The sequence below is a fragment of the Saccostrea cucullata genome, unplaced genomic scaffold (genome assembly GCF_032062105.1).
Source record: "Saccostrea cucullata isolate Sc308-1 unplaced genomic scaffold, CSIRO_AGI_Scuc_v1 ctg387, whole genome shotgun sequence".
Taxonomy (NCBI): domain Eukaryota; kingdom Metazoa; phylum Mollusca; class Bivalvia; order Ostreida; family Ostreidae; genus Saccostrea; species Saccostrea cuccullata.
The window spans coordinates 238919-265187 of NW_026927209.1; the positions used below are offsets into that span (position 1 = coordinate 238919).

Consider the following 26269-nt stretch of genomic DNA (forward strand, 5'->3'; position numbering starts at 1 on the left):
GCATCAGATTCCATTTCTCATATTGTAGAGTTTCCTGTTTGCTCTGCTTTCGACACTTTTGATCTCAAATACTTTTTGTTAACCCCACAATTGTTCTTTTTTTTTTTTAAACATTTTAATAACCCAGTATACTTCTTTTAATTGTTCTTTGTTAAAATTTATGTCAATGTTTTGCTTTCGGAAGACAGAATAATAAAACAAAGAGAACTAGATCTTCATGGACAAAATAGGGACACAGCGGAGTTAGTACATTTCGAACTTACTACCGGTCAACTGATAGCAGATACATTTTTCTAAACAATATTTAAAAAAAATCTTTTGAAATCTTCTCTAGAATAGGTGGAGCGTTGTATATAATTTATGAAAGCATCTTAAACAAACAGATTCAATTTTCTTAAGAAAAAAAAATGAATCCAAGTTGGACTAGCAAGTAAAAGTTTGAAAAGTGGGTTTATGTTTTAAACTAGACCTTGTTCTGAGAAGTTTTTAACATTTTATATGGAAATACATGTACACATAGATATCTTAAGGGAAGATCGGGGAAAGTGCAATGTAGTTGCATTGAAAATTAATAACGAAAATATTAATACAAAGAATTCAAAGTATGAATTATTTGTACGGAGAATATGGTGAACAAGATATTTTTCTTTCAAAATGCAGAGATATAAAAAATGAAATATTTCTGAAGAACAGGAGTCAATACGTTTCATGGCAGTGCATTATAAGGTGGAATAAATCTTTCAAACTAAATGTTCTGGTCATTACATGTATGTCGAAGATGTGAGTTGAGGCCTGTGGGCCTTTGTTTTTAATAATAGCTATTGTTGAAGCTCATGTTCGATTTTGTCAGGGAATGAGAAAAAACATAAGGCAATTTCGTTTACATTATTAATTTTGAATTGGTAATAATAATCCGTACTTTTTTATTAAAACTTCGTTATATTCATTATCGGGAATATATTTTTTTTAAACATTTCGTTTTCATTATTTCCCCGGACGGTAAGTCGATCAAACCTCAATATGAGTTTCATTCTATTATTACATAGATGCGATGCGCAATTAAAATCTGAGTCTAAATCTTAAATGTTTTCTAAGACCAAGACAGCATTTTAATTTTGTTACAAAATATTTTTTGGATTATGTGTGCAAAAACGTCGTCATGAAAGTGTGAGATCGAATGCATGCACATTACTTTTTATTAACTTTTTATGCCACCGTACACGATGGTACGGGGTATATAGTTTTTGCCTTACCGTCCGTTCGTCTGTCTATCTGTCTGTTAGTTTGACCTATTTTTACAAAACAAATACTACACTTTGACCTTGGCCATAACTTTTAAACAGTTTCAGCTAGGGCTTTCATATTTCACATGTATTCATGGTGACAAGACCTTTCAGTGGCTATGAATATTTTTGATCTTGCCCTTAAAGTTTATCTCAATTTTTAAGAGCTTTTATCTTGGCCATTACTTTCGAACAGCTAGAATGAAGGCTTTCATTTTTCACAGGTGTGTTCCTTGTAACAAGACCAACCTTTTGAGTCCAAACAATTTTGGTGTTTTACAGGCATTTGAGAAATTTCAACCCTCGCCATAAGCTGCCATGCAGGAACACCAGTGTTTCACAAACACATCTTGTTCTTCCTTCAAGAAACTGAGTTTATACGGTTACAATGTGTGACCCATCTGCAGTTCCGATAGAAACTCAAGTTTCGACCAACTTAAGTCCGAAAGTGCCATTGTTTAAGCATCCTCATAAAATCAATTGTGACTAACACGGTCTTTATCGATTCTCAATAAGAGTAGTAAAAATTCTAAGGTTAAAATGTATCCTTTACTTGGATGTTTTAGAGGTCTGTGTTTACTCTGCTCCTATATTTTGAATTGGTTTATGGATTTTTGATCTTGAATACTGGTCGTTATATCTACATGTTTCATGCAAACATTACACAACTGAAAATTTTTATTTTAAAATAAATAAGTTTAAAAAAATTCTTCATTCTTTAAGAATAACAAAAATATTTTTAACAAAACATTAATACGAGGTGTTTACAAAAATCATTTTGCTTCCAATCCTTATTATTCAATCAGATTCTTACAATGCATGGATTTTAACACTAGTAACAAATATAAAGCTGAAACAAGATATGACATATTTGCATCTTTAAGGATGCTTAACAGCAAACCATACGATAAAGTGTTCCTTCGATTATTCTGGTCTTATAATGTTGTTGGCCATTCATTGTACAAAATCTTTCTTATTATTACATTAGAAATATATATATATATATATATATATATATATATATATATATATATATATATATATATATATATATATATATATATATATATATAGGTTTTATCTTAACTGTTTACTAAAAAGCCAGAAAAATTACAATACACTCATTGCTATATTGTTTTGTAAACATATAAACTGTATGTTAGTAGTCAGGAAAAAGGCAAGTGTGATATAAGCAATGCATATTCAGATGATCATAAAAAATGAGTGCATTTTCATTTCGAAGCATTTTTAAAGTCTTTAAAAGCATTCTGAATTTCAGCTATCATTGTTGAATCTCTGTCAACAAAATGAATTTCTTGCAGACTTTGACGAGGGTATGAAGCAGCAAACTCACAAACTGCCTTGTAATAACATTCTGCACATTTCTCTCTGGGAACACCGAAAATACCTGGAATTATCAAAGCAAACTATATATCGTGATTTATTATTTGTACCAATTTGTTGGTGTGTGTGATGATGACATTACTGAGATATTATTCTACGGATATTTTAAATAATCATAATTAAAAGTTCCTTTAATGAAATACCTGAACTGATCGCCGGCAATGCAATAGACTTCATAGCAAGTTTATCGGCCTCTCTAAAACTGACTTCTACAGCCTCCTGGAGGCCAGCAAGGCAGAGAGCCTTCTCGTCTGATTGGTAATCATGCCATCTTGGACCAACCGTATGTATGACACATTTGTATGGAAGTTTACCGGCGGTTGTTACGCAGCACTTTCCAACAGCCAAAGGGCCATTCTTTTTAACATAATCAGAACTTTCCTGATCAAATTCATAGCCAGCAGCCTCTGAAATTGCAGATGCTACTCCACCTCCATGCATTAAATTTTCATTCGCAGAATTCACTATACATTCTACTTTTGCTCTCATGATGCTTTCAGTATATATCTTCACCGACAAGCCTTTCAGGTTTGGAGAGATATCAGCTTCCGGATTTACAGAGAGCTTTACGTCAAGATCCGCCCCATCTATTGTGTGTCGCCGTTGTAAGACTCTTTTCACGGCTAAAACATAAATGTATCAAAATCTGTTTTACTTCTGGCTAGGAACAAGTTCATTGAGATATATTAGGAATTAAATTATTTACATGACTTCCAAATAGTTTCTTTCATGTTTCGGACTGAATGTAGTTTGATAAGGAAATCATTGATCTACGAAAAGCAAACTTAGAACTCTCATTTGAGAGTGCGGATAAAACATAAAAATTGCTCTTTTACTTTTTAAATTAATGATTCAAACGTATTATCAGTAAAGGTTAAAAAAGATATTCTTTGTTAGGCTAGTTTCTATGTATGTCTTTGAAGGTCGAATATTTTGTTAATTTGTATTAATTTATAACATCAAATTGAATAATGATTTATCATGCTTATTGAAGCATAATTATTTAAATATCTAAAATCTTTTTGCAATTGATGCACAACCATTGATATTGTTTCATTTGAATAAACATGTTAAACTCTAAAACTAATTAAGTGCTGAGATGTTAATCATTACCTTCTTCGTTATTAAAAGAGACATAAAATATTTTGTTGTCTTTGTCCATCATAACATTTGTAACACCACCCCCTCCTGATCTCCGTGCGTTGTCAAAATAAAATTCAAGTGTGTCAACAGTTGTCCTTCTACTTGCACCATACACGATAATTGTATGCGTCGACTTCATCTTTGTAGACCTCTGTGTTTGTTCAGACTCTGTCGCAAACAATACAAACTCAGTAAAAAGGAAAAAAGTAAATGAATTAATTGACATATGATTTTTAAAAATTACATAGAAATTGCAAATAAGTTTATTAATTTCGTATCTCTCTACCTCCTATTCCATTTCTAAACACATGTTGTATGCATTTTATTAAGTCCGTATTTAGGTCGATGAAATGTATTTCTTTTAATTCAGTTTGATATCCGTAATGTGCACTGAATTCTAAAACAGCTGACAAGTATTCCTCCGCACAAATATCTGTTGGAATTCCGAATTTTCCTGGAAATAAAACACAAAAATGTATATACAAGTACTATGTTGAAAGTTTTGCATTGTCATAAACATTTAATTAAGAGTTTTGTATAAAACTCTTTACCTGTACTGACTGGCGGGAAAGCAATTGACTTTACATGTCTATATGTAGCTTCTTGCAGACATCCATAAATTGACTGTCTCAGAATTTCTCGACATTTTTCTTTGAATCTGAAATCACCCCACCGTGGACCAGCTGTGTGAATTACAAACTTGTAACGACTTAGTTTACCTGATATTGTAGTGCAACATGCACCTGTTTTCAGAGGTCCATTTTTCTTTACATAGGATTCACATTCTCTGTCAAAATCAAGTCCTGCGGCATTTGATATCATTAAAGATACGCCAGCACCATGCATTAGGTTTTCATTACCAGCGTTTACAATACAATCCACTTCCAATGTTACAATGTTAGCACAGTACACTTTCAAAATGATTCCCTCGTTAGTAGTCAGTTCTAAGTCGCCTACATGTATGTCTTCATAATTTTGAAATCGGTTATGCCTGTGAGTTGGTTTGCCAACATGTGATTCGGATTTGTGTACAAGTTCCTTTATTGCAGATATTTGTTTCAGTTTTTCTTTAAAGTATTCTCTATCCCCCGCAAGGGTCGTTTTAATGAGCACTTTATCTTTATTCCACACTGGCTGAAGGGCAATCCATTTTTCCTCCTTACCAAACCATTGTGACATTGCTCGAAAGGAGTCCTCCGTGATTCCATTAATTTCTGTGGTTGTGTCGATATTCAGTTTGGAAGGCAGTGGAGATGGAAAACCACATTTACTGGTCTTACTGCCTAAAATTCAAAAGAGTAAATTTGAATAATTAACAAAGAAAAAAGACGATACAATTTTTACAAAAGTTTTTTTGCTCTCGTTAGTATGAAGGTCTATTTAAACTATTCTACTTGAAAGAGTTCACCCTCTACCAAAACTACCTTTGCGCATGATTCCCCTGAGAATCCATCTCTATATATTTAATTCGAGTGCATGTCAATGTAAAAAATTATACCCCATGTCTTTTCCTCACTATGACAGACTGTGGGTTTTCGATGTGAAGAGGTGAGGGATGAGAATGGCCTCCACACTGAGAACAATGAATCTGAGATGTACATTTCTTACACTTTTGTTCATCAAAATTACAGCTTAAATTTAAATCTCTTGCAAAAACGTTTTCATTCCTCAAATTACGTCTCTGAAACTCCGACAATCATTCAGGCAGACTAATTTTGTGAAGGGGACACAAAGGATCCGAATCCTTTGCCCCTCTAGTTTTTTTGCGGCAATCTATTATTTCACCAGATTGTTTCTCAGACTAACTTTTTCTATAACTGGGTATGAATTTGTTACATTCTCCGTGGTGTGCATGAATTCAGTGTCGTTTCTGTTTCATGAATGAAACGAAACATGAGAATGGAGGAAAAAGAACGGAATCAGTTGTCAAATTCTTTTGCATGTTGTGTGAAAGCTTACGAGAGTTGTTCGAATATTATTGAGACAGTGTGTATATCTTTCTTTCTAATTAACGTCTTTCATTGAAAATTTGCATACTCGTGTGACAAATACTACGAATCAATAAAAGCAAAAAATATTTAACAGATATTTAATTTCCGCTCTTAAATTGTATATTACATGTAAATGTGTCAATGGTAGGGGTATAAGACGCAATTACGAAGTCAGATATTGAAAATATACAACACCAACGTTCAAACTCCCGTTAGACCATAACAAGAGCAAAATAATTCAATTTATATAATACTTTTTTTTATCTCGGAATATTCTCATCCCGTAAAGTGTAAGAATTGCTGCCATCCGGCACGACGTGTGCCGACGTAAGAGAACCGACACCTGGATCGGCGTGCTGTATAAATCTCTAACGTGGTGTTTCATGCAATGAAAACACTTTGTTTCTTTTCCAATAATAAAGCTTTTTGAATCCAATGTTTTTGGATATGTCAATGAGTAAAAAAAGTTTTTTGTCAAGGAAAATTTGTATTCTCTGTGATCCGAGCTTATAACTATTAGCTCGTCTTGTTTTATGGTACAAGTTGTACTAAAAAAAGTAAATAAGTATTGATTTTATTTTTCTTAGAAATATTCACCATTAATGTTGAATATTTTCAGAAAAACTTTTTGAGCCTAAATCAAGAGATTTTAAACATGGTCTAAAATATTCTTTGAAGAATTTAATCGGCTTACTTTTACCAATTGCAATTAATCTCGGACATTTTTACTTATTGTTTGCAAATGTGTTATACTGCATACCATTCGATGGAATCAATGTTGCATTTTCTATCTCCTGGTCTTCCTAAAATAGACAAAACCATGTGCAGTTTTTCATGTGAATATTTTTCAATTTTTTTTTTTTTAAAATAATGACATCTTAATTCTGTGATGTTGGTAAAAAAGGTCTTAAACTTATCACTTGCAAATAAAAACAAACACCAGAATTCCAAAATTTAAAAAAACAAGCAAATTCAAAGAATTGTGGTCCCCCGCTTTCGGTGTCTTTTTGGGTGAGATGTCATTTTCTTAATGACATTTTGTGTCTAATATGAAAGCCCTATCATAAGTCATCTATTTAGAAATTATCACTGAACTCCAAGGTCAAGGTCAAAGGGTTAACGTTCTTGGTATCCAATGAAAAGTCTTCTCAAAAGGATTACATATGTGAAGTAAGAAAGCCCTAATCCTTACCATTCAAAAGTTATAGTCAAGGTTAAAGTTTTCTCATAAGTACAAAAAATCTCCAAGGTCAAGGTCAAAAGGTCAAGATTGTTAGTATTAAATGAAAGGTCTTGCCACGAAGAATACATATGTGAAATATGAAAGTCATGGTATCTACTGTTCAAAAGTTGTGGCCAAGGTCAAAGTTTTTGAAAATTAGGTCAAACTCCAAGGTCAAGGTCCAAGGGGCAAAGTTTCTGATATTGAATAAAAGGTCTTCTCAAAAGAATTATATAAATGAAGAATGAACCTATCCCTTACCATTCAAAAGCTAGGATCAAAGTTAAGATTTTTTAATAAGTACGGAAATCTCCAAGGTCAAGTTTAAAAGGTCAAACTTGATGGTATCCAATAAAAGGTCTTGCTACAAAGAATACATATGTGAAATATGAAAGTCCTCGTACCTACTATTCAAAAGTTATGGCCATAGTAAAAGTCTGGAATTTTTGTGTAAAAGTGGGTCAAACTCCAAGGTCAAGGTCAAAAGGTGAAATTTGGTGGTACCTAAAGAAAGGTTTTGTCACAAGGAATACACATATGAAATATGAAAGTCATAGCTCCACTAAATCAAAAGTTATGGGCAAGGTTAAAGTTTTTGTGACGGACGGACAGACGAATGAGATTTAATGTCCCCTCGCTTTCACGAAAGCGGGGGACAAAAATCAAACAAATGATCGCCTCAACGAATACGATAGGCAAGCAAATGTAACATCAATTTTTTGACAGGTTTTTGTGCATCCTAAGTTTAACATCAATGCAAGATTGATTTAAGTAGGATTTACATATGTAGTAATTTGGAAATGAACCCGCTCCAAAAACTCGAACCTGTTTAGTTATCCGTAAGATGTAGATCGGATCCAACGTCATAGGTATGTCTGGTTATACATTCCTTCATCATCCATTTAAGTTTTTTTTTTATTTTTACCTCCCAAATAATTATAATACTCTAGTCGGTCATTCAAAATATAGGTCACATGTCCTATCCAACATTCAAAGCAAATTGTTTTAGTTTGGTTCAGGAAGGGCAAATATTCACTCATGCATCTGGGAAATATAAGTGACCAAAGCACACAACGAATATATGGTATCCATAGATGCACCACTTATGCTAGTTTTGTTCAGGAAAGTTATAAACTTACTTATGTGTGGACAACTTTCAAAGTCTTTCAACTCCTCACATCTAGATCTATAACAGCATCGACCATCAGTTTGGATTAGATGAGATTAAAAGATTGGGAAAGGACATACCCTAAAAATTTTATTCTTGTGATTTATCAGGAAAAATTAGTCAGATCCAGCATCTTGAGAAAATTTGGAAGTGTTTATTACAAGATGCATTATCCATGCAAGTTTGGCCAAGGTAGGTTTTATTGTTCCTTGGGATTGAATTTGCTCCAAAACTCTAACCTGGTTACTTATCTGGAAAATGTAGATCAGACCCAGAATCTGAAGCTAGTCTGAAGTAGTGTCTATATCCCTAGATGCATCATCAATACAAGTTTGGTCCAGGTAGGCTTATAGTTACTTTCAAATGACTTATCCCAAAACTTTTACAAGAACTCTAAACAAATGCAAAGAAATAGTAAAACAATCCCGACTTCGTCGAAGATTTATATAATTTTGCATGTATGATAATTATGTAAAATATATTTTACACATACTGTTCATCATATTACCTGTTCTTCCTTTTTAATGACTGGCGCTTGAGCACATTCAAAATTAAACTTTGATTCCTGGATAACTTTCATGACTTTTTCAAATCCAAACTGAAATTTGTCTTTTGTAGAAGATACCCAGAGGATATTTCCATCTTCATCCCATACAATTGACAGGTCTTCTAATCCCGTCAGCTTTGTTTTCACGTCTTGCTGAATTTCTGTTGGCACCTGCAGAGATCTGCAGATATATCTACTGGTGAAAGAGATAAATGAATTCAAAACAGAGAGACAAGTTATTTCAAGCTCTCCAATTGTTGGTTGATCTAACTGTCCCTTCATTTTATTAGTATCCTTCATCGATGACTGCACAACGTCGGCCGATAATGTCCATAACAGAGGTCTGCGGTGACAAACATATGGCAGTACATTGATTGTCAGAGAAGACATTTTGGCAATATGACTTTTTACCTCTGTAGATACGACTATGTAAACGTTCTTTTCATCTTCATTGTAAAGCTAAAAAGGTAAAAAATTATATTATAAAACTGATGACGAGAAAGATTTTTTTGACAAATTTCCTACATTAAAAGAATGTTCCGAGGCAGTATTTGAAATGAAAAACAACAAATCCCCTGGACTCGATGGCTTACCGGTTGAGTTTTACAAAATGTTTTGGAAACATTTAAAACAATATATGTATGATGCGCTTATTAATTCTTACGAAGAACAAGAATTAACAAATACACAAAAATGTTCCGTTTTGTCTTTAATTCACAAGAAAGGTGATCTAGATAAACCTCAAAATTACTGTCCCATAAGTTTAACAAATTGCGACTACAAAATTATAGCCTGTGTCTTTTCTCGGCGTTTAAAAAAAATTATAAATAAATTAATTAACCCGGATCAGTCTGGGTATATAAAAGGACGATATATAGGCAGTAATGCTAGGCTTATTTTAGATATCTTTGAATACTGGGAAAGAAACGATGAATCGGGTATACTATTATTTGCTGACTTTCAGAAAGCGTTTGACTCAGTTGAGTGGGAATTTCTGATTCAATCAATGAAGAAGTTCAACTTCGGCGACAACTTTGTCAGATGGATCATAATCTTATATACAAACCCTTATTTTCACATAAAAAATAATGGCTGGATTTCTAGAAAATGTCACATGAATAGAGGCATCCGACAGGGGTGTCCTGTCTCAGCTTTATTATTTCTATTCGTAATGGAAATTTTATCTACAAAGGTAAATAAATCAGATAATGTTCAAGGTTTTAAAATATGTAATACGCAAAAGGAAATAAAATGCATACAGCATGCGGATGATAGTACTTTTCCAGTCAAAGATGAAGAATCTCTTAAACACGTAATTAAAATCATTGAAGATTTCGGGTCGATATCAGGTACAAAGTTGAATCTATCAAAAACAGAATGTATTCTATTGGGAGAACTTAAACAGGACATGGAAGGGGAGACATCTCTACATGGTGTCAGAATTAACTCTAAAACAATAAAATGCCTCGGCATATACATCGGGCATGACGAAGCAGAAAGAAATGAGAAAAACTGGCTATGCAAATTAAGAGAATTTGAAAAAATACTTGACTCTTGGCGAAGCAGAAAATTAACTATTTTTGGAAAATGTCAGACTATAAATTCTCTATTAATCTCAAAAATATTATACACTGCTTCAATATTAGAGAACCCAGAGCAATCTTTCATCAAAAGTCTAAACAAAATAATATTCTCCTTCATTTGGGGTAACCGTGAAAGAATTAAACGCAACACCTTATAAAGAAGCATAAACGAAGGCGGAATCGGTATCACTGACTTTGAGTCTAAAGTCAAAGCTATTAAAGCCTCATGGGTTACAAAGATTACGAAAGATAAAAGCAGTCTACTCTCTCTCGTAAATGCTGTTTTGTACAAAAATAATATATAGATTTTGCGTTTTTAACAAATTCAAGCGTAACAAATTACAATGATCTCTTACTAAACTCCCTTCCTGAGTTTTATAAAGAGGTTGTCTTGGCTTTTAATGAATGTAAGGATAATACTCTTACAAATCTTGCAAATCAGAATATTTGTCTTAATAAAAACATTTGCTTTAAAGGTAAACCACTATTCTTTCCGAATTGGACCAAAGGGGGTCTCTTGTTAGTAAAAGACCTTTTTAATGACAATGGTTTCAAAACTGTAAATGAAATTAAAGAAAAATTAGCATCCACTAATAATTTCCTTTGCGGATATCTAATTGTAAAGACCGCCTTAAAGAAACACTATTCACGCATAAACATGCAAACTATAAACTTTGTAAACATAAACGCTAATCAACAATTCTATTTTGACGGAAAATTTGAAGATATTTCTAATAAAAAATCTTGTTTTTTCTACAACATTTTAATAAAAAAGAAATCACACAAGCCAATCATGGAAAATATCTGGTGTAGAGAATTCCAAATAGATAAGAGTCATTTTGATACTATATATGAAAATAAAGTTCGCTCATTATTTGATAAATCTGTATCAGAATTTAGTTATAAGCTACTACATAATCTGTTGACTACAAATCTATCCGTTAGTAAGTGGGATAAAAACAACAGTGGCAACTGTGATTTCTGCGATACACAAGAAAATATCAAACATTTGATTTTCGAATGTTACTTGATAAAGCCAATCTGGAGTAAAATTTCTCAACTAATAAAGATAGATATAACATGGAAAATGATTGTTATAGGCTTTATTATTTTCAACAACAAATACACTTTTATTTTAGATAATACATTGTCATTCTTGGCGTGTAAGATTTACAAATATAAAATGAAATGTAGAATTGTTAAAGACCAGATTACATATGAAGGAGTGTGTCGCTTTTTAAAAAACGCGCTGATGCAATTGTATTTTACTATTAAAAAGACAAAATGTATAAATTCAGATTTTAAAATTCTTGAACTTTTGTCACAAAACTTAAAATAATTATGTATATTAATTGTATCAATTATATATGTACTAGAGGGTGAGCTGGCCCTCTGCATGTACATCCATGTGGCAGGACAAAACGGACTGTGAAGGTGAACTGTAAAAGCAAGTCCTGCCGCATGATATTCTGTCAACTATTCTGTTTGTAAAAATTATATATATTCTACTATAACCTTATACTGGTTTAATAAACATGATGTCACTGCTGCATATTTTTGAAGCAGCTAATTATCGTCTATTGAATTGTATAATCATGATACCAATTATATTTATAATAGTCACTTTCTACTAAAATCATACACTATATTGTATAAGTTTATGATATATTTATTTAACAAAATTATTCTTGATTTACCTTTTATACATGTATAAAATTTGTTACCGATCCAGGGAGCCTCTGGCACCCCAGGTGAGGTGTATGATGAGGGCCTCTGCGGAGGTGATGCCTCAAATATGAAACTATGTATGTATTTGAAATAAAAATCTTTTATTCAAAAAAAAAAAAAAAAAAAAATTATATTATTCTTTTTATAAATTAAAGACAGACTGCTTTCACATACAAGAAAGCAAGATAGTTCATATACCATGATTAAAAGATAAATTTTTCTAATTAACTTTGTATTGCAGTACTTAATACAATTTTGAATACGTAAAATAGCTGTATTGCAGAATTATGATGCGTGCATAAGTCTAGTATTACCCATCAGATCATTTTAAAACTTTTCTTTCCACTGTATATTACAGACTTACATGCACAATCACATCTTTTAAACTTTACGGAAGTAAATCATAATTATGTAAATTTTGTTTTAATATGCGCAATTACTCCAAACACATATATATAATGTTACTTCTTATCAGATTTTCATTTTGAAGTGAAAGGAACATTTATTTATTTTTTTATTCACAAGGCAATTTAAAAGGCGCTTATAAGATATACAAACGCCAACTTTTAAAATCTAAAAATGGGCGTTTTTTCTTTAATAGTTACACGCTATAAAGCAATTTTATTCTGATATTTGTTGTACTATGTAATACATTGTTTTACTGGCGCTCATCGACATATTTTACGGACATCACCATAGTGTATTTCTACTGGAGTAAGAACTCTGGGGCATCCGTTTTGGAGTTTATTTGCAAACTTTATAGATTTAAATAAAGTTAGTATTTTTTCCTAATTATGTAATAAACATGTCATACTCTTTTCATATTACACCCTGTACCAACCCTCGACAATACAAATATCTGTCGTCGGGCCTGTAAAGTTCTGAAAGGATTGTATTACATCCTGTAGATAGATTATACACTTTTATATTTCATTTACAAAATCCATACCATACAACTTACGGATATGTCCGCATTTTGTGGATATGTCCATAAACCCTCATTCTTCTTTTGCATTTCTTTGTATACGTTTTCCACATGGATATATTCCCCGTATATAAATAAAAGATTCTTCTTTTCATTCCATGTATAAATAAGTTGGCTTGAAGACAAGGTGTCATCAATTGACGAAAAATCCATGTCAGGTGGAAAAACAATTGTTCTGACGTCATAATCAATAGTAAAATGAGAAATAACATCACATAATTCATCACCACATTCTTCAAGATTTTCCACGGAGTTTTTATCAGAAGTATGACAAATTTCTATTGGATGCTTATTTTCCTCTAGAGAATAACCTCTGCTTTGCAAATGGTCTTTAAATTTGCAGCAGTCTTTTGTCAAAATATACTGCATAATTTGAGGTGAAATGGAATGGGTAAAATCAAATACTCCTGTGATGTCTCTTACTCGTCTTCTGGTACTTTGGTGCTTTGTCATGATGCGGAGACTAACTTTAAAATCTTTCCAAAGGTCTTCTGTTGCCATCTTTAATCCTGTGGCTAAAATAAAAAAAAATCCTAAAATTCTATGACGTAACAGAACGAAAACTAGGTGTGAGTTTAGATAACAATCATAGTCTTTATCTGTGCTTTACATATAGTGTTAAATAAAATTAAATAAATAGCTTAGTCTAGATCCAGCCAGTATTTTTATCAAATGCATCATCAAAATACCAAAGATACGTGATTTTCTGACTAAATCAAGATAAACCTGTAAAAACAAGATAGAGCTCCTTGCTTTTTTCCAAAGCACACTAAAGGGGGTGAGAATAAAAATAGTGCCTCGGGACATCAACTACTTTATTTAGATAAGTAAACGACCAAAACAGTTACAAAATAATAACGCACCGTCATACTAGGAAAAGATGATGAGGATAAATACTTTGACAGAGACTGAAAGAAAGATCGTATTTTGACAGATATGCTAGAAGAAAGACGTTTTTGTGATATGTCATTTAATAGCACTGCCAATAAGACAAGCAAGAAATGTTATTGCAGCAAGTAACGGAGTTTATATATCTCAATTGATTCGATACGCAAGAGCATGCTCTACGTATGAACAATTTCTAAAACGAGGTAAATTATTGACAAGCAAGTTGATGAAACAAGAATATCAGCAGCCTCGTTTAAAGTCACCATTTCTTAAGGTTTCGTCAAAGGTCAACATGTCTAAAATATAATTTTCACAATAGCTCCAAAACTATGTGTGGAATAAAGTCAAAACGTATACAGTTTATAAATATATCAATGATTAATTGATAGAAAGTATCACTTGATAACAAATATTTTTAAAAAGATATTTTTTGTGAAAAATTATATCAGAAAATGTGCATATTTAAAAAAAGGCACATGCTTAATTCTGTCCTTTATGTGAAAACCAACATTGTAGAACTAATATATGTTTATCATTGAAGGGCAAGTTGGATGTGAATGGTCTCTGAAAGTCTGTTATTGAAAGCATGACATGTATAAAGAAACGACTCCTATAGAATCCGCCATTTGCAATGTACTTTCACTTTCAAGTCTTAACATTTGGACAAAATAAACAGGGAAAAAAGCTTTCCAGAGGCTATCCAAGTCTAACTTGCCCTTCATTGATAAACATATTTTGTTTCTGCAATAATGGTTTTCACTAAGAGCGCTGAATTAATTAGGTGTATTTTTTGAAAATATATACATTTTTAAGAAGAACTTTTCTCAATATTTTTCCAAGTATTTTTTTTTTATCTACTGATACTTTCTATCTGTTAATCAATGAAAACTTTATAAACTGTAAAAGTTTTAACTTTATACCTCACATAGATTTGGGGCGTTTGTAAAAATAAATTTTTGGACATGTTGACCTTTGAACGAAACCTTAAGTTCTTTGGGTGATACAATCAGCAAAAACAATTTATCAGTGAGTCAGATGCTGACTGACATTTTTCATAATAATTGTCAGTCCATTATTTATACACTAAACTGACGACGGATTTTTTCATTATTTCCCGATCATGACAAGGAGCACACGGCGGGTGTGACCGGTCGGCAGGGGATGCTCACTCTTCCATGGCACCTGATCCCACCTCAAATGTTTAAGAGGCCCGTGTTTGCTGTGCTCATGTTTTGTATTGTTTTATGGACTTTGATACTGAATAATGTTCGTTATCTCGATATCCTTCATTCTAAACAAATATGCATAAAACAAAAAAAAAAAATCAGAGCATCACTCTAAGTTCAAACAATACTAAAGAAAAATAAAGTAAATTATTACATTGCAAGCAAGATAAATATAGACAAAAATGCAGAAACCGACATAAACCTTGTATTATACAACCAGAAACCCATTTTAGAATTGTACAACACCCAAATCTTAAAATAATCAACACAGACATTGATTTAAGAATCTTACGTTCCAAATAAAACCCAATTTAGAAAGACAGTTTATCTTCAACAAGCTAGCTAGATAGAATAAGATACCTATGTAAAAGACAAAATATAAGGCATAAGATATCACAAACAAGTTGTAGCAATTAAACACTCCCTTTGTCACACACGAAAAACAAGTGTTAGAATTGGATTAACATACTTACAGAATCAAACCAAAATCAATCGCAGAATACAGTAAGATGGATATCAACAGAGAGACAAAAGACAGAAAGACTACAAGAAACTTGGAGACAACCTCTTGACACACGAAAAAGGGGTCAAGTAAAGGGATTTGAAAGAGGACAATTAAGTTTCTAACGAAACCTTTGTTAGCTTAGTAGGCAGATGGACTAAATAATTAAATTTATGTTGTTTTACTTTCCATTTAAGATTTTTTTCTCTCATTTATAGAGGTCACCATACACCGGCGAAGATCTTCAAATTTAGGCTTAAACTCGGCATTAAGGGTCATTAAGCAGCGAGAGTGCCTCATCTTGCCAACGTCTACCGTGACGCAGGACTTCGGTATTTAGGCCCCTTATATCATAAACTTATCTAACAATAAACCTTTATCACCTAAAATTTATGTTTCCCATTTGGAGTGATACGCAAGAACATGCTCTACATACGAACAATTTCTAAAACGAGACAAACTTAAAGTTGATAATACAAGAAAATCAACAGTCTCGTCATTTTGCAACTTCTATGGTCGACACAATGACATTATAAGCAATAACAGTGTATCGTTTAGTCGAATGCTGAATGATTTTTTTTCATTATAATGGGTCAATTTTTTTTACACTCAGAATTGTCTACGAATTTTCCGTTTTCCTGATCATGTCAAGGAGCAAATGGCGGGTGTGACTGGTCATCGGGAGTGCTTCCTCCTACATGACACTTGATCCAACCTTTGATGTTTTTAGAGGGTCCGTGTTGCTCTGTTCCACCGATCTGAATTGTTTCAAAAACCTTTTGTGTATGATTACTATTTGTTATATTTATATTTCAAATTGACAAAAAAAAACGTCATAATAACGACGATAGTGCATACGATATGCTGACTTTAAACCAGGTAGCTAAAATCCATACAACATCAACTTATCTATCAGCAATGTCTGCCTCGGATTAGAAATTGATAGCATGAAGAACATGCTCGAGCATGGAATAAATTGGTAAACATAAACATCACATGCAGGTGATAGCAGAATACAACTAACTAAGGATATGGAAAAGCTAAGTTATCTTGTTTGTCAAAGAGTTGTTTGTTGGCAATTATCATCTATATTCAGAAAAAAAAAACACAGATGTATAGATTCGGCGGTGTCTCTTATTTCGAAAACACTGGATAATTGTAAATAAATAGTGTTAAAACCTAATGAATATACGTATATGTGAATGTCGAGGTTTATCAAGTGCTTTCTTCTCATGTAGAAGTTTAAAAAATTGTTAGCCTAAGTTTAAAGTAATATAAGAACATATCACATAATAAGGAAACAGAATTAGTGTTGGTCTTCAAAGACTACAAAGAAGTTCTCAATGAGGAACTACAGCATCATTTAAATATCAACTTAATTGTATTTCTGATGGATCAGAGTGATTCTAAACGAAAAAAAATTTGCTGATGAACAGTCACAAGATGTGAACATTTCCGACACTTAACTTGCCGTAATGACCTTGCACTAAGCTTATGAAGTACTCTTATGCATTAAAAGAAAGAAATACCTGTACTAAGGAGGAGATTAATATTCCATTAATTCTACATAACAAAGATAAAGCCTTTTGATGCCAGTAACCTTAAGATTGCCGGAATGAGCTTGAGTTAAGATTATTAATTACCCTTGTGTTAAAAGTAATACCAAGTATGAACTTCCATTGAATCCCAGTAGCAGTAGAAAAAATTTTCCGGACAAATGGTGAACTGCATGTCTAAAATCTTGTTAAACAAGATAATTCAAAGAATTCTTGTCTCCAGTTTTCGTATGTTATACCCCATTCATACGACGAAAATTTGCTCCTGTGTGCAATTTTACATACAAGTAAATCTACACACGTAAGTTAAAGTTAATTTGCTATGCGTTCAGACGTACTATTAGTAAAACCTCATATTTTCATATAAAATAAGGAGATGGACAGAACTGAGAATTTTTATAGAAAAGGGATATTTTCTTATTGTTTGGGTATAAGACTAACTTTTGGATGTTCCTCAAATAAACTGGGGCGTAGGGGGAGGGAGTCCGATCCACCGATTTATTGGTACGAAAAAAAAACTTTTAAATGACTTTAAGGACAAAGAATGGCATACGAATTTACGCACGAAGAAGGAAAATTTAATAATTTTGTTGTTGTTTAATGTTGGAAAATGTTTTGCACTGGTCCTAAAGACTGTAGAAGAGCTGTTGGGTGTAAAGAAAAAGGTGACTATTACCATCTACTTGTTTACGTCCTCAACAGAAATAGGACGATTGGAATCTTTTTGGTGTTGGGAAATATACAGTACATCACGTGTGTGAGGCCATTATAAAATATCTGCTTGAATACGATAATTATATTTTTTCCAGGAGAATGAAAAGGATGACGACAACTAACAGTGATCGATCTCAATAACCTTTGAACAACACAAATATATGGAAATCAACAACTTGAATAGTAAGGACATACTTATTTATCCTACAGGGCATTTAATTGTTTTCGACCACAGCTACATATCTCTAAAAACAAAGGTCTGCCAGAAATTAAGGATGCAAGATGCCCTCGTTTTTGCAAATTCGAACATTGATAATGGCTCCTTGTTTAGAGTTTTGCCTTCTAGCCACCATGTTTACCGACTGATATTTACTCGCCAATGGATACACAACCGAAACAACACTTATGATGGTAATTTATGCAATAAAGAAAACAAAATGTATACGTAATATGTTAATTTGCTGCGAGTTCATACAACAAAATTTACACACATGAGCTGTTAATTTGCTTCAAAGTGTATGCAAAAATTAATTTACACCTAGTCCTGACCAGGTGTAATTTTTTTTACGCAGGATTTGCGTATGAGTAAATCAGTTCATACAACAAAAATTGCTTATGTAAGTAAATTTACTTATGTGTAAAATATACTGAGGTATGCAAATCATGTCGTATGAATGGGGTATAATAGTCACCGGGATGCAATTACTTGTGGTGTATTGTAAATCTATTTTTTGTTTGTTTATCTTTGTTTATTTATCTTGTTTTCTCTGTTCATCATACAAAAAAAAACCTTTATAATAAATAATTAAATTTATGTTGTTTTACTTTCCATTTAAGATTTTTTTCTCTCATTTATAGAGGTCACCATACACCGGCGAAGATCTTCAAATTTAGGCTTAAACTCGGCATTAAGGGTCATTAAGCAGCGAGAGTGCCTCATCTTGCCAACGTCTACCGTGACGCAGGACTTCGGTATTGAGGCCCCTTATATCATAAACTTATCTAAGAATAAACCTTTATCACCTAAAATTTATGTTTCCCATTTGGAGTGATACGCAAGAACATGCTCTACATACGAACAATTTCTAAAACGAGACAAACTTAAAGTTGATAATACAAGAAAATCAACAGTCTCGTCATTTTGCAACTTCTATGGTCGACACAATGACATTACAAGCAATAACAGTGTATCGTTTAGTCGAATGCTGAATGATTTTTTTTCATTATAATGGGTCAATTTTTTTACACTCAGAATTGTCTACGAATTTTCCGTTTTCCTGATCATGTCAAGGAGCAAATGGCGGGTGTGACCGGTCATCGGGAGTGCTTCCTCCTACATGACACTTGATCCAACCTTTGATGTTTTTAGAGGGTCCGTGTTGCTCTGTTCCACCGATCTGAATTGTTTCAAAAACCTTTTGTGTATGATTACTATTTGTTATATTTATATTTCGAATTGACAAAAAACGTCATAATAACGACGATAGTGCATACGATATGCTGACTTTAAACCAGGTAGCTAAAATCCATACATCAACTTACCTATCAGCAATGTCTGCCTCGGATTAGAAATTGATAGCATGAAGAACATGCTCGAGCATGGAATAAATTGGTAAACATAAACATCACATGCAGGTGATAGCAGAATACAACTAACTAAGGATATGGAAAAGCTAAGTTATCTTGTTTGTCAAAGAGTTGTTTGTTGGCAATTATCATCTATATTCAGAAAAAAAACACAGATGTATAGATTCGGCGGTGTCTCTTATTTCGAAAACACTGGATAATTGTAAATAAATAGTGTTAAAACCTAATGAATATACGTATATGTGAATGTCGAGGTTTATCAAGTGCTTTCTTCTCATGTAGAAGTTTAAAAAATTGTTAGCCTAAGTTTAAAGTAATATAAGAACATATCACATAATAAGGAAACAGAATTAGTGTTGGTCTTCAAAGACTACAAAGAAGTTCTCAATGAGGAACTACAGCATCATTTATATATCAACTTAATTGTATTTCTGATGGATCGGAGTGATTCTAAACGAAAAAAAATTTGCTGATGAACAGTCACAAGATGTGAACATTTCCGACACTTAACTTGCCGTAATGACCTTGCACTAAGCTTATGAAGTACTCTTATGCATTAAAAGAAAGAAATACCTGTACTAAGGAGGAGATTAATATTCCATTAATTCTACATAACAAAGATAAAGCCTTTTGATGCCAGTAACCTTAAGATTGCCGGAATGAGCTTGAGTTACGATTATTAATTACCCTTGTGTTAAAAGTAATACCAAGTATGAACTTCCATTGAATCCCAGTAGCAGTAGAAAAATTTTTCCGGACAAATGGTGTACTGCATGTCTAAAATCTTGTTAAACAAGATAATTCAAAGAATTCTTGTCTCCAGTTTTCGTATGTTATACCCCATTCATACGACGAAAATTTGCTCCTGTGTGCAATTTTACATATAAGTAAATCTACACACGTAAGTTAAAGTTAATTTGCTATGCGTTCAGACGTACTATTAGTAAAACCTCATATTTTCATATAAAATAAGGAGATGGACAGAACTGAGAATTTTTATAGAAAAGGGATATTTTCTTATTGTTTGGGTATAAGACTAACTTTTGGATGTTCCTCAAATAAACTGGGGTGTAGGGGGAGGGAGTCCGATCCACCGATTTATTGGTACGAAAAAAACTTTTGAATGACTTTAAGGACAAAGAATGGCATACGAATTTACGCACGAAGAAGGAAAATTTAATAATTTTGTTGTTGTTTAATGTTGGAAAATGTTTTTGCACTGGCCCTAAAGACTGTAGAAGAGCTGTTGGGTGTAAAGAAAAAGGTGACTATTACCATCTACTTGTTTACGTCCTCAGCAGAAATAGGACGATTGGAATCTTTTTGGTGTTGGGAAATATACAGTACATCACGTGTGTGAGGCCATTATAAAATATCTGCTTGAATATGATAATTATATTTTTTCCAGGAGAATGAAAAGGATGACGACAACTAACAGTGATCGATCTCAATAACCTTTGAACAACACAAATATATGGAAATCAACAACTTGAATAGTAAGGACATACTTATTTATCCTACAGGGCATTTAATTGTTTTCGACCACAGCTACATATCTCTAAAAACAAAGGTCTGCCAGAAATTAAGGATGCAAGATGCCCTCGTTTTTGCAAATTCGAACATTGATAATGGCTCCTTGTTTAGAGTTTTGCCTTCTTGCCACCATGTTTACCGACTGATATTTACACGCCAATGGATACACAACCGAAACAACACTTATAATGGTAATTTATGCAATAAAGAAAACAAAATGTATACATAATATGTTAATTTGCTGTGAGTTCATACAACAAAATTTACACACATGAGCTGTTAATTTGCTTCAAAGTGTATGCAAAAATTAATTTACACCTAGTCCTGACCAGGTGTAATTTTTTTTTACGCAGGATTTGCGTATGAGTAAATCAGTTCATACAACAAAAATTGCTTATGTAAGTAAATTTACTTATGTGTAAAATATACTGAGGTATGCAAATCATGTCGTATGAATGGGGTATAATAGTCACCGGGATGCAATTACTTGTGGTGTATTGTAAATCTATTTTTTGTTTGTTTATCTTTGTTTATTTATCTTGTTTTCTCTGTTCATCATACAAAAAAGATATAAAATATCGAATTAATAAAAGGTATAGCAAATATTCTGAAAGGTGTTGTCACAGATAATTTTAAACATGAAGTCCCATACATGTATGTTCTGTATTTCATAATTTCAATTTACCTAAAGTAAAAGATACGCACCATTATTTTTTTCTCTTGTCCCAATTATACTAAGGCCAGGAAAGAATTTTTCAACAAGTGTTTGAGATTTTATAGGGTTCACATTGTTGACACCCATACTTTACTGTGGGGCGATACTTCACTAAGTGTTGCTGAAAATGAATATCTTTTTTCCATTGTACACTCATATATTCAGCAGTCTGACAGATTTAAATGATATATTGTAATTGTTTGTGTATAGCATTTGTACTTCACAAATTTTCTTGCAGTGACTTTACATTTTTTTCTAAAACTGTACGTGTAACACATGTAACATAAATTTTATAAACTTTTCATGTAGGGAGAGGGCAAAATAAGTTTTAAGAACTTGTGCCCAATCCCTTTGTATATATATTACAATAAAATATGTTCAGTACACCTGATGTGTGCATGTGTGCGATGTGTTTGATAGAGGTGTGTGATAGAGAGAGAGAGAGAGGTTTGGTGGATGAGGGTGTATGGATGGGTGTGGACACAAACACTACCAAGCTAAACTTATAATTCAGAACTTTTAACAGTCTCAATGGTATGTCTGTATTAATTGTCTTGGTGTGTACTTTAGAAAATGATATGCATTTTGGTAACCTTTACATCACTATCTTTAAAACCAGTACCCTAGTAAATATTTCAAAATATTACCTGACATATATAATAAGGTTCCTGAGATTTCAAAAGTTAAGTTGATCGCTGAAATATTTCGACGTATAGATGTTCATGTATTACATAAATTTTTACCTGAAAGACCTTTTAAAACGAAAGTAGATATTTCCGGTTTGTAAAAACCCGCATTCCCTTTACTAAAGTCAACAGAAGCGTGCATCTTCCCCTCACTTCAAATTTATGAATGTCACGATGTAACTTTAGTTCTTTACCATGTTTATGAGAAGTTTTACAGTTTATATACAGTTTCCGTTGTCATTCAACTTTTAATAAGTAAACAATATTCCCTTTACCTTTTAAATTTGAATCCACCCATTTCATCGATAAAGGCTTGTGCGGTTAATAAGCATTCTAGGGAGTCTCAGAATTGAGTCAAAATTGCATTCATTTATAAAATCTTATTTGACACTTGATGTTAAAGATTAACAATTTAACGGAAAGGAAATAAATTTGGAAAACACTTCCCAATAAAAGTGTTTTCATTATTAAAATAATGAAAAACATCATAGAAAACACCATAGTTAACATCATAGTAAACATGCCTTACAGATATCGTAGATTTAAGGTTTTTGATCAAATCTTGATTTCAAATTAACTAGCAGAACCTTTGTCTAATAAATTCGAAGCGTAACCGCCTTTCAAGCCGATTTACACCTTGCGTAATTTTATCAAATTCCACGACAAATGTCATATATTATGTGAAATATTTAAATTCGAATATATTCAATTATCCGTCTCAATTATAAATATAAGTAATAAATTATAAGTTAAAAAAACATCAATGGGTATTGAAGTGGGTCGGTACGGCCTTCAACGGATTTGGTCACGTAACCGACCCACTTCAATTCCCATCGAAGTTTTTTTAACTTGTTATTTATTTCTTAAGAAAACATTGTAAACATGGATTTAAACAGCATAGCTGAGGAAACTTTGGCGGTTTTAGTCACTGTTAGATGTTTCATTTACTTTTTCTACCAGGTATATTAGGCATATAAAAGGTCAGAGATTTTTTTTGTAAAGAGAAGGAAAATCGAGAGTTTTAAATTTTGTTATCAATGAACTGCAGGGTTCTTCTGGGGTCAACTTTCATCAACTGATCTCTTTTCAACAAGTTATATAGAATTTTGTTTATTTTCATTTAATTTGACTTATTTAGCAAAACAATGATAGCTTAATAATTCACATTTTTTCTAAAACGAAATCAAAGAAAAGGCCAAATGTTTCGTTAAAATATCCATATATTGTTAAATTAAAAACTGAATGAAATATACTATGTATTGCAATTAACTATTTAGCAATTTAAAATTAAAGGATTTGGTCTTTCACAGGGAGAAAGGGGGTTGTTTAAAGACCAAAGTAATGCAAAAATGCTCGCTTTTGATCAATTAAGATGACAATAAAATTATAATGTGATGATGATAATTATTAATTTCAATTTAAAAAATAATTTTGATCTAGCACTAGGGTTTCATATAAAAGGATAAATTGCCTTTTCCTATAAAATGAAATATATGGAGATAACACGAGCAATATTCAACATCAAAAGCCCTTTAAACAGTACAAACTAGGAGCAGAGCAAACACGGACCTCCAAAACATCGGAGGTGGAATCAGGTGCCATGGAGGAGTGAGCATCCCTTGCCGACCGGTCTCATCCGCCATGAGCTCCTTGTCAAGATCGGGAAATAACGGGAAAAAATCCGTCGTCAATTTACTGTAAAAATAATGCAATAACAATTAGTATGAAAAACGTCAGTCAGCATTTGACTCAATGATAAATTGCATTTGCGGACAAGGTTATTGTTTCGACCATAGAACTTACGAAATAATGACTTTACTCGAGACAGCTGAAAGTTTGTCAATTTGTTTGTCTATAATATACTTTGTTTTAGAAATTGTTCACACGTAGAGCATGCTCTTGCGTATCGATTCAATTGAGATATGTACACTCCGTATGCAGGCGATTAAGGTATATTGCTGCATAAGTAAGGGAAGTTGACGATAGAAAAGTTAAAGTCCTCATGTTCATCATAGAGCTTGGTTGTTAAATTTTCATTAACGTCTTTTTTAAGTTAATTATCCAAATATGAAACAGAAGTCAGACCCTGTGGTATCTTTTATCTAAAGCTCACCAAGAAATATCGTATCGGCATAGAATGGAAATAACTATTGTTGATTGTTTATTGACTATACATCGTCGATATATCTAAATGTCGCATAAGATTTTGCACAAATTCTGCTTTATATGAATACAAAACTAGGTCTGCTAGTAACGGGGTGCAATTGGTACCCATGGGAATATTTATAGATTGTTGGAAGACCTGGTCTCCAAAAACGACAAAAATACTGTCAATCAGAAACTCGGGCATATTTTTATGTCAACTTCAGAGTACTTGTACGTACAATCAAAATGTTTTTTATAAAAATGATTTTCGGAATGACCAATGACAAGGTTAGTAAATTTATGAGTTCCATTTTTATTGAAAAAGCAGCTGTCAATGATATCAAAAGGCCTGGACTTTAATTTCTCGTGGGGAATGGTTGTGTAAAAAGTTGAAATGCCGTAAGTTTTTAAGTTGTTGATTTTTGTGAAGTCTTGTGATTTCAAATTGTTCAAAGTTCCTTGGAATTTTTAAGTATCCACATCTGACTTACCTCACTTCCTGAAAATATTGTTCCACAGTACTCTTAAAGTTTCTCCTTCACTACTGTTACTATCTTAGTGAGGAGTACAGAAACAGAAAGAGGCCTGGTTGAACATTTACCGGAACCCGCAATGTATCTTTGTTTGTAAGTATTCTTATGAAGTTTTGGTATCCAATATACGAAATAATTGTTGCATTTACTTGTAGAAATATATATGGTAGTTCAAATTCATTTTGGTTTTTTTCATTTTTTCAGTTCAAATTCATTTTGGATATTAAAAATATTCAAAACTGACATGTGATTTTGAAGATGTTCAACTGTAGAGAGGGAACTGTGAGTATCATCAAGTATTATTTAGTTGGATAACCACTTGCAGAATTTAATCCAAGTGCTATACAATTTATATAATAAGCCTCAGAAATGAAGACAATGTTGTTACCTGCTTTGTCGGCAGGGACCAGTACGTAATGATCATGTAATCTATCTAATTCTTTTTTCACTTCTGGTTTATTGAACACAGAAGGATAGATGGTTTTCATTTTGCCCCTCAGTCTTCTAATACGCGACTTTAACATAGATCTAATACATTTTATCCATTCTGACAACGTGTCAACGTCTTCTTTTTCATATCTGGCCCATCGTATGGCGTAATTTTCAACAGAATCTGTGATATTTATGAAATTCCGACGCCAGTTGAAGGATCGGGGTTCCATATATTTAGGACCTTTTAAAATAAGTGATCTAAGGTCCTCATTATTAACTATATTTACGTCACCTGTAATAGCAGGACTATAGTTTTAGGGCGAAGAAGAACATGAACACGATCGAGGATTATGTTTCAGTATCCAGGTAATGTAAAGTTTTTTTGTAATTGAAAAGTTTGGAAGCAATAGTCGATGTACAATTGTAGGAAATACAAGGTGTAGTCTTTAACTTGAAATATGGTGGAATACAAAACTGGACCCTTTTGTGATTAAGAATATTACTTATATTAACCGCGTCAATTCCTTTATTGGCATATTGAAGTTTAAGGAAAAGACGGATTGTTTTAGCTGCATTTTCTTCCGTAAAACGTGCGGGTTTAAAAAGCCTATGATATGCAATATCAATAATCACAGTTCCGAGCCTTTATTCTGATGACGAGGAATCAAAAATTGGACTTTCCTTAGCATTTACAAGAA

General features: G+C 32.6%; 1 protein-coding gene across 1 annotated transcript; it reads right to left on the minus strand.

Moving 5' to 3' along the window:
* Positions 1-2346: 2346 nt before the first annotated feature.
* Positions 2347-22556, minus strand: LOC134273729 (uncharacterized). The gene is made up of 9 exons (XM_062755939.1): positions 22519-22556; positions 13031-13569; positions 8720-9217; positions 6582-6624; positions 4382-5113; positions 4117-4284; positions 3801-3998; positions 2831-3310; positions 2347-2691 (listed from the first exon to the last, which is right to left on the minus strand). The coding sequence occupies exons 2-9, from the start codon at positions 13553-13555 to the stop codon at positions 2516-2518; spliced, it is 2820 nt and encodes a 939-aa protein (XP_062611923.1). The 5' UTR covers positions 13556-13569; positions 22519-22556; the 3' UTR covers positions 2347-2515.
* Positions 22557-26269: the final 3713 nt, after the last annotated feature.

What these genes read in the sequence shown, in the direction of transcription:
- LOC134273729 (XM_062755939.1), bottom strand. Translation starts at nt 13,555, where the DNA reads ATGGCAACAGAAGACCTTTGGAAAGATTTTAAAGTTAGTCTCCGCATC. An exon ending in TTTCCCGCCAGTCAGTACAG is followed by an intron (nt 4,285 to 4,381) that starts GTAAAGAGTTTT and finishes TTTTATTTCCAG; the next exon opens with GAAAATTCGGAATTCCAACA. An exon ending in CTCTTTTAATAACGAAGAAG is followed by an intron (nt 3,311 to 3,800) that starts GTAATGATTAAC and finishes TTTATGTTTTAG; the next exon opens with CCGTGAAAAGAGTCTTACAA.